This window comes from Abrus precatorius, unplaced genomic scaffold, assembly GCF_003935025.1.
Source record: "Abrus precatorius isolate BTA unplaced genomic scaffold, Abrus_2018 Scaffold9, whole genome shotgun sequence".
Lineage (NCBI taxonomy): Eukaryota > Viridiplantae > Streptophyta > Magnoliopsida > Fabales > Fabaceae > Abrus > Abrus precatorius.
In genome coordinates this window covers 32013538-32023409 of record NW_020874439.1, presented here as the reverse complement: position 1 = coordinate 32023409, position 9872 = coordinate 32013538, and the positions used below count along the sequence as shown (strand labels likewise).

Below are 9872 nucleotides of genomic sequence, written 5' to 3'. Positions count from 1 at the left end.
AAGATAATACAAAGGCTTGGCTGAGAAGAATTCAATAAGTGGCCAGGGTGCAGGAAAATTGTGAATGTTCTCCCCCTTCTCTAATTAAGTTCTTCTTATTCTCAATAATGTTGTTATCATAGCATAGTAAACTTCCTTCACAGTTATTAGTCATTATCCTAAATAATACTACAGAGAATACATTCCATTCCATTCATTGTTCATTTATCTCTCACTACAGGCATATCGTGTATGTTAATCTTTTTCATTTTTATTTGAAGAATCTTGCAGTTTATTTTGATTTTGATGGGGTTAATAAAAGTCTGTTAAATAAAATTAAAATATGTATTGAAATTAAACTAAAAATTATTAGCTTATATATAATGGTTTAAGAGTATCAAAATTATTAGTATTTCACAATTTATTATATGCAGTAATTTATTTTTTATATAGTAAAATATTTTTTTTTTAATTTTATACAATTTATTAAAATTTAAAAAGTCATGCAATTCTTACTTGTATTTTTGGTCATAATACTTTAACTTATATGTTATTTTAGTCCATCTAATTTAATTTTTCATATTTAGTTTATCTTATTTTTAAATTATTTAAATTAAGTATTTTTCTTAAAAATTCACCAATTATTATTTAAATATAATATAATTGTGACATACCATTGGTTTGTATAAATTAGTGAAAAAAATATAAATTATCAAAAAATACTAAATAAAATATAATACAAGTGTTTTTATTTTAATTATTTTATATATTCTTATTTACAAATTTTTATAAATCAATGATATATTATATATTTATTATATATTTATTAATTATTAGACAAAATTTTGGAATAAAAAACTTAATTTAAATAATTAAAAAATTTAAAAACTAAATATGAACAATTAAAATTAAGATGATCAAAACCACACATAAGTTCAAGTACATTGACCTAAAAATAAATTAAGCCTTTAATTTTTTATAAAAATATGTTAATTTAATAATATCTATAGAGTTTATTAAAAATCATAATATAAAATATAAAATTTATAAATTATAAATTCTTTTAAGTTGCAATGAAAATATTAATTATATTAGGTTTAGGTGTAATTTTTCATTTAAAATATTATTCAATTATTATGTATGACAAAACAAAAAAAATATTTTTATTCCTATTTCTATCTTGTTGACAAGTTACCTTCTAAAATGCTTTAATGATCCTTTTTATAAAGCAAAATACTTTTTCACTTGATGAGTTGCTTAAATCATATATATATATATATATATATATATATATATATATATATATGATTTAAGCAACTCATCAAGTGAAAAAGTATTTTGCTTTATAAAAAGGATCATTAAAGCATTATACTTAATAAATTGAATTGGTGAGAACCTAAATTAAAATTAACAAGGATAAATTTATAGTGAAGTCAAATACAATAATATAAAATGAGGATAAATTATCATGTTATAATAATTTTTAAAAAAAGAAAAAATCAACAAGCTTTAGTCACTTTTATTAATTTGTGTAATTCAGTTGAACGGGCCTTACAAAAAGAATTTGGAGAAATGATATATAATTTTTGTTAATCATTTACCAAAATTACAAAGTTTAAAAATATTTTTATTTATAAATTTTAAGATATATTAAAATTACAAAATAATTTCATAAAGTCTAAATTTTAAATTGTAATTAAATATTAAAATTTTAGTTGAGCTCTAAGTAAAGTTTCAAAGGAATACAATTCAAATTATTACAGTAATCTTTATATATATATATCTAACCATCCAAATTATTACAATACAAATTTTAAGATATTTTCAGCCGATTAAATATATTTCTTTTTTCATTCATTTTTTATCATATTATTCATTATATATATATATATATATATATATATATATATATTATTATCTATCACTCTTTGTTTAAATCTATTTCACATTCTATTTTAAGAATATGAACAGATCAATTTCCAGCTATTAATCAGCGTAACATTGACGGCGCAGGCTCGCAGCCTTGTGGGTGTGAGGCGGCTCGTGTTAATCATCCGTTGATTGGATTTTATTGAAAGATGGTTTAAGGCATTTGTTGTTGATTAATTGAAATTGATTTTTTTAAAAAACAAAACACTTTCACTTCTAATGATCATACCAAAAGTTTTAATGATTTGATAACACTTCTAAATAATGAGAAAAATGTGTTGTTAGACTAATATTTCATTAAGTATGTGGAATTAGAAAAGTCTTTGATTATATAAGATTTACGGTAGCGTATAATGAAACCATAGGGGTTTGAAGTCTTAAAAATTGTGCCACATGGGACCTAAAAGCTTATTTGTCTAAAGTAAACGTTTATTGTTTAAAAGGATGATTGGTCTAAATGATAAAGAAAAAAAAGTTACTTGTTTGGTAGTTTCAACATTAAAATAAAGTAAAAATGCTAATAACATATTCTAACATTGTTTCTGGTTGCTTTAGTGTTTAATTAGTTTTTATTGGTATTGTTTTTCTTCAGTATTGATCCGGGTAATGCTAATTAATATTAGACCAGAAGATAATTACGGTCAAATCACTCTTAAAACTTGACATCCAAAGATTGTCCAAAAAAGAATAAATTTTTTAAAGGCAAGAAAAAGTAAATATCACTTAGAAATGGCCAAAATCACTCAAAATTTGCTACAAAGGTCAACTCATGCCTAGCTAACAAACAAGTTGCACAACCTCTACTATGTAGCTCAGGCTAATGACATGACAGAAAATCCAAATCAGAGGATAAAACAATGTCGGTATAAGAGAAGAAAACTTCAAATTTCAGGTATGTTACATATTCTTTGTCGCACGTATCACTTTATGTGACATTGATTGATCTAAATGAAAACCGAAATTTCAGTAAATTATGTTAAGAGTTTAACGAGAATTAAGCTTATAATCTCACGTAAACGTTTTAAATTTCTCATCATTAAGTCAACTTTAACAAATTTTATTGTTAAGAGATAACTCAGAGTTAACGTAATTCTAAAAATTGGCTAAAAGAGAAAGAATTATTCGAATCTCTGTTTAAAATATTCTAACTACACTTTTATTCAATATGATATATTTTTTTATATCTCTCATTTCAATGACATAGTGTAATCTATTTGTAATCTATTTAGTTGATTTCGTCTAATAAGATAATATTTAGTTATTGTTGTATTTTTCAAATTAAATATTTTTTTATGATCCAGTATTAATTCTGGAACAATTCTAATATCGGAAGAATGATTGATTCTCACTCAACGGTCAAACTAAATCAAGAAAAAGAAGTGTTCAAATCATTCTAAACAAAATATTACGGTCATGTTTCTGACTAATATATGTTAATATTTGTTTTAATAACACTGGTGTAGTTATTCTACGAATTTTTAAGTTTAGATAATTTTCTTAAAATGAATAATTTAAGAGGAAAAGGGATCTTTACTTAATTAATGCATCAAACCAGATATAGGTCTCATAATTATATCAGTTTTATAAGATAAATACCAAATAAAAATGATTAATTATAGCTTTTAATATTTTTATATTCATTCTTTTTTTTTTAAGGTATCAATATATTATTTTTAACTATTATATTTTAACACCGTACTTTTACTTCTATTTTTTATCTTCTTTTTTTAAAATCACATTTCGTAATTTTTATTCTTCTTCTATCTCTTTCTTTCACCCGTTTAACAGCCTTGCAACAGGCGTCAAGGGATGATTATTCCATTATTTTCATTAAAAAAATACCACTTGATAAGATCGATGATGAGGCTCATACTGTCAAGGAGACCCATGATCGTTAGGATCCATCTATATATCTTCCTTTACATATAATAATGTACTAAGATCGCATGATCATCATAAGTACCCATTGATCTTACTAAAGCCCTTTCTGTCTTCAAAGTCATGGAACATGTTCTTTGCTCTCAATTCTCTCACCATCTACAATCCTCAGGATTCTGGTATCTCATTCTCGTGCTAATTTGCTTTACCTTTACGTTCTTCCTCAAAGTTAAGCATCGCTACTCTCATGAATCCAATAGAAAGAAATTGATCCCTCCTGGTCCCACACCTTGGCCTATAGTTGGTAATCTTCCTGAAATGCTCACAAACCAACCAACACTCAGATGGATACAAAAGATCATGAATGATCTAAACACTGAAATTGCATGCATCCGTCTAGGTAACATACATGTCATCACAGTGACTAGCCCTGAAATTGCGCGGGAATTTTTGATAAAAAATGATGCTGCTTTTGCATCAAGACCCTCTAACTGGTCAAGTGAACACGTGTCAGGTGGATATTTAACTGCTGCTCTTGTGCCCTATGGAGATCAGTGGAAGAAAATGAAGAGAGTCATAAAAAACGAGTTGTTTTCACCTTTTAGGTTCAATTGGCTTCATGACAAAAGGGTGGAAGAAGCTGATAATCTTGTGCGTTTTGTGTACAACCAATGCAAAAGTGGTGGTGCCCTTGTGAATGTGAAGGTTGCTGCCCAGAATTATGCAGGGAATGTAATTAGGAGGGTGATTTTCAATAGAAGGTACTTTGGAGAGGGTAGGGAAGATGGAGGACCAGGGTTTGAGGAAGTGGAACATGTAAAAGCACTTTTAACCGTGTTGAAGTATCTATTTGCATTTTGTATTTCTGATTACATGCCATGCTTGAGGGGACTTGACTTGGATGGTCATGAGAAAATCATGAAGGATGCTACTAAGGTTGTAAGGAAATATCATGATCCCATCATTGAGGACAGGATTCAGCAATGGAAAAATGGGGAAAGGACGCTTCAAGAAGACTTGCTTGATGTTCTCATCTGCCTCAAAGATGGTCATAACAAGCCACTGTTGAGTGTAGACGAAATCAAATCTCAAATTATTGTACAGCCCATTTCTCTTTCCTTTTTCTTCCAAATTTTTAATCTGCAAAACAGTTTTTCTTGTCAAATGATTGATATTTTATGAGTTTGTTTAAATTATTTCATGAAATAAATTTTTCATCATGGATTATGAGGTTTTATTTATAAAACGTTAAATAAAAAAAATACAATTTTTAATATAATGTCCTAACTTCATTAGTTCATTTAAAATGAAATTATTTACCCTATAAGATAACTAATTTCACTTACATATTTAAGCAGTTCTTTTACCAAGAAACAAAAGAAAAAAAAAATTAATATTGATCAATAGAAATTCTTAGAATGCCATTCTTTTATCACATACTTTTCATTTAACATGCACCAAACATTATTAATTAATCATTATATTATTGTTGTAGGAAATGTCGATTGCATCGGTGGATAATCCATCGAACGCACTCGAATGGGGACTTTCAGAAATGATAAATCAGCCAGAGTTACTTCAAAAGGCAACTGAAGAATTAGACCAAGTGGTTGGGAACAAAAGGCAAGTGCAAGAGTCAGATTTTCCGAAACTCAACTACATCAAGGCATGTGCAACTGAAGCATTTCGTCTTCACCCCGTAGATGATTTTAACGTTCCACATGTCGCAATGGCTGACACATTCATTTCCAATTACTTAATCCCAAAGGGTAGCCATGTGCTATTAAGGAGACAAGGACTTGGCCAAAACCCAAGAATTTGGAAAGAACCACTCAAGTTTAAACCTGAACGTCACCTAAAGAGTGATGGGTCTAATTTGGTTTTTACAGAACCAAGGTTGGATTTGATAATATTTAGCACCGGAAGACGTAGTTGTCCAGGCCTTGCGCTTGGAACTTCAGTGACTCTTACGCTATTTGCTAGGTTGTTGCATGGCTTTTCTTGGACTTTACCACCCAATCAATCTTCCATTGACCTCTCTGAGTGTGAAGTTGATACCGGCAAAGCTAAGCCACTTGTGGCATTTGCTAAACCAAGGTTGGCACCAGAGGCTTATGGTGTTTATTAAGTGTTTGTTTGGTTTGAACACAGTAGTTTATTTTGATTTTGTTGAATTAATTATAGACTGTTAAATATTGTTAAAAATATATTTAGATTAGACTTGAATATGATTTTTTTTCCTCTCAAAATATATCTAATTTTGATTTTTATAAAAAAAGTTAGTCTTTTATATTTATATATATTTTTTATTTTAATCTCTTTCACTAGTATAACTTCGTGAAAAGCGACATACAATATAAAAATCAATATATGATAATATTTAAATTAGCTATATCACTATTTAATAGTCACTAGAAATCAAAATTAATAATAATAAAAATTATAAGAATTAAAATAAAAATATTTTTATAGTGATCAAAATAAAAAATATATTTTAAAAGAATAAGAATATATTTAATTCTTTAAATTAATTAATGTGGCGTATTTATATTCGAATTCATTTTTTTATTTAAAAGCATCAAATTGATTTTAGAATTTTAAAACAACAGGGTTTAGCGACCGGTGAATCCATATTCAAAGGAGTGAAATACTCTCGAATTGAAGCTTGAAGAAATATAAAATGTTGAGTAGTTGCCTAACTTAAATAATACTACTACATTATATTAATGGACGAGGGCATGTTTGACTTAGACTTTTCTAATTGATTTTGTTAAAAAAATGTTTCTGCTGTCAAGTTGTTCATGTTGTTTAAACGGTGTTAAAAAATAATTATAATTTTCAGTATAAGAATTTCTAGTGGAATAAATAACTTTATTTTAAATATATTAATGAAATTAAAATATCATATGAAAAATTTCTTTTATTCTTTTTATAAGAAATAGTTACTGAATTTTTTATATTAATTATAAAAATAAAAATTCATTTTTACATGCGTGAATTATTATTATTGTTCTTATATCTTTATTTATTACATGATTTATGTTAAAGAGATGTTCATATATCTATTATTTATACAAATAAATATATTTACATTTAATAATGTATGAGTCAAAATTTGATCATTTATTATAATAAATAATTTTAAAATTTATAAGATATAATTACTTTTTGTTAGTCGATGAATTGATCATTTATATTTTATAAAAAAATTAAAATATAATTTTTAATAAATAAAAGATCATTAGTTCATATAAAGTAAGGTTATTTATTTAATAAGATGATTAGATAAGCCGTTAGTATAAACAATAATTTGTGTGGTGTTGGACCAGTCAGTGAAACAGTTCAATTCACATTTATTGGTTTAATTACAGTTAAACTAATAACATACTTAAATATGAAATAGTTTTCAATATAGTTTTAATATTTTTAAAATATTACAAAAAACATTACAAGATATTATTTATATAGAACTAATAAAACAATAATTTCTTAATAATAAGTTACGTGAGACTAAATAAAAATAAGTTATCAAATTATACAATTTTAACATGTAAGGCAACAATTTTAAAGGTGATAAAGGTGTCAAAACGGGCTCCATCAATAAAGGTGCTTAAACCTTCTCAAACTTGCAAGAACCGTAGAAATCACCCTTTTAGTTTTATCACCTCAAACGTGTTTAATTTGTAATTTATTTAAAGTTTATAATTTATTGTTCTGAATAAGTTATTGAAAATATTTGATAAATAAAAATATTATAGTTTTTAAAAACTAAATATTTATGAAAAGTTACTTTAAGTAATGTTTAATTTATTGAAAGTTAGCTTTTCATATTATATTTTTTTACTTTCTTAGTTGTAATCTATTAAATAATTTACACTCATATAAAATAATCTTAACATTTGTCTTTTAGTTAAACATTTTTTAGTTATGTGTGCAACTAATTACTCTATTCTATTAGTTAACTACAAATTATAAGATTCAATTAATTTTACTAAAATGAACCTTAATATAAAAGAATTTGTTTTCATTTTTCGTCTAGTCTAAACAATTTTTTTCTTCATATTTTTCTTTGTGTGTACTTTATTTAAAATTTAAATACTAACATTATAATTTTTAATACATAATTTTTTAAATGCTAGAAAAATCAGATTAAGATTAAAATATTAAGTTTTTTATTATTATAATTGAATGCATATTAACGTTACAGCTTTTAATACAAATTTTTTAAAATAATGTTAAAATATCACATTAAGATAAAAAAAAATTATTTTAGAAAATATAAAGCTTTTAAAGCTAAAATTATAAATTATAGAAGTTTTTTTTTTTTTATAATTACAAAGTTAGAATTAATAGGAGCACAAATTGTGCTCAAAGTTACAAGTATAATAGTACAATTAACACTAACAATTAAGCAGATTCTATTCAAAGTCACAACTGATAGCTTTGAAGAGGTTCTACTTATAACAAAACAATCCGCCTGTCTATATTTTAATTAATCCCCAAAAGTATATTTAGTAATACGGTTTTAGCATGACAATTAATAACCATCTAAATCTTCCCCTACTACACCTAAGACATTATATACATGATTGCAAATATCTGACAATAACCAGAGCTAATCAGCCTATGACAACAACTATATTAAAGAAATAGCAGCTTGGAGCTATTCACTGGATTAGTGTACCATGCCAATTAGGAAAAGCACATTGAACTTGAGTTTCTTGCCATAGCTTTCCATGATTTTAATTTGATATACTTTCAACCACTTTGCTAGCGCGCACTTCCAAATTAAAGAAAATCACCTCATTTTTATGTTTCCAAATGCACCAACATACCAAACTCCATGTAGTTAAGTTCATTTTTCATCTTTTTTTTCCTGCAATGATGTTGTAAAAGTACTCAACATTGGTTTAGGTGGTTTCTGCCATCTGAATTTGAAAGCCAGTCTATGAAGCTATCTAGTGCCAAACTATCCTTGCAAATGCACATTCAAACAACAAATGGAATGCTTACTCTAGCTCACAACCACTCAAAACACATAGATCATTTTTTAGTATATGACCCATACTCCTTGAGACCAAGCTGAGTTTAGAGGAGAAACCATTATGCAAAACTTGCCATATAAATACTTGAAATTAAAAATATACATTTAAACTAATTTTAAATATGGATTTACCTTTTTGATTAATTTGAGCTCTTAAATATTATAATTTAATATATAAACCGGCGTTGATGACAATAGTTTTTGTTCAAAAATTAAGATTTTACCCAAGTGATATTAACGTTAATGAAAAGCTTAATACATAGTTCTATACTTGCAGTAGTATTACTTATGTAAATAATAAACGGTGTCTCTTAAGAAATTTGAAATAAAAATTTTGTTAAAAAATATAATAAATACAAATATTCTATAATATGTTACATAATTTAATATAATTTTTAATAAAAAGATTACTTCTAATTTCTTAATCAATACTATAAGAGAACTGATTAACAAGACCTTGTTATTTACACAAAATAGCAGCTAAAAAAACTCAAATATATTCTTTCGGTCTTTTTTATAAGAAACAAAAGACTAAATTATCAGAACTAAGAAAAATAATAAATTTTGTTATATTTTTTATAAATATAAATTTTATTTCAAAATATCCATAATATTAAATAGTATAGTTAGTAATTTATATACTTAATGATAATAATAAAAGAAAGATATAAAAAAAATTTAGCAATTAATACATTTTGAATCTATCATTTATATCTTATAATAAAGACCAAAAAAGTACTCCATTTTATTTCTTATAAAAAGGACCGAAAGTACATATTTATTATAGTACAACATAATACTTAACATAGCTAATAACTATTGATGTTTTTTTGTGTTATTTAAAGTTTCGTTTTAGTAATATATTAACTTTTAATGTAAAACTCAAATCTTAATAAAAAATAATACCAAAAATAACTATGGTATTTATCCAAAACTTACATCAAATATAATAAACATTTTGTGCCCTTCTTCACACTACATGATAGTGATTTACCTATGACTCTAGCTCTTACTTGGTGATTCATTCACCTTATTTAACTGA

General features: G+C 25.5%; 1 protein-coding gene across 1 annotated transcript; it reads left to right on the top strand.

The window, feature by feature from the left end:
- Positions 1–3909: 3909 nt before the first annotated feature.
- Positions 3910–5914, top strand: LOC113851242 (isoleucine N-monooxygenase 1-like). The gene is made up of 2 exons (XM_027481712.1): positions 3910–4884; positions 5282–5914. Exons 1-2 carry the CDS (start codon positions 3910–3912, stop codon positions 5912–5914), a joined length of 1608 nt encoding a protein of 535 aa, XP_027337513.1.
- The last annotated feature ends 3958 nt before the right edge of the window (positions 5915–9872 follow it).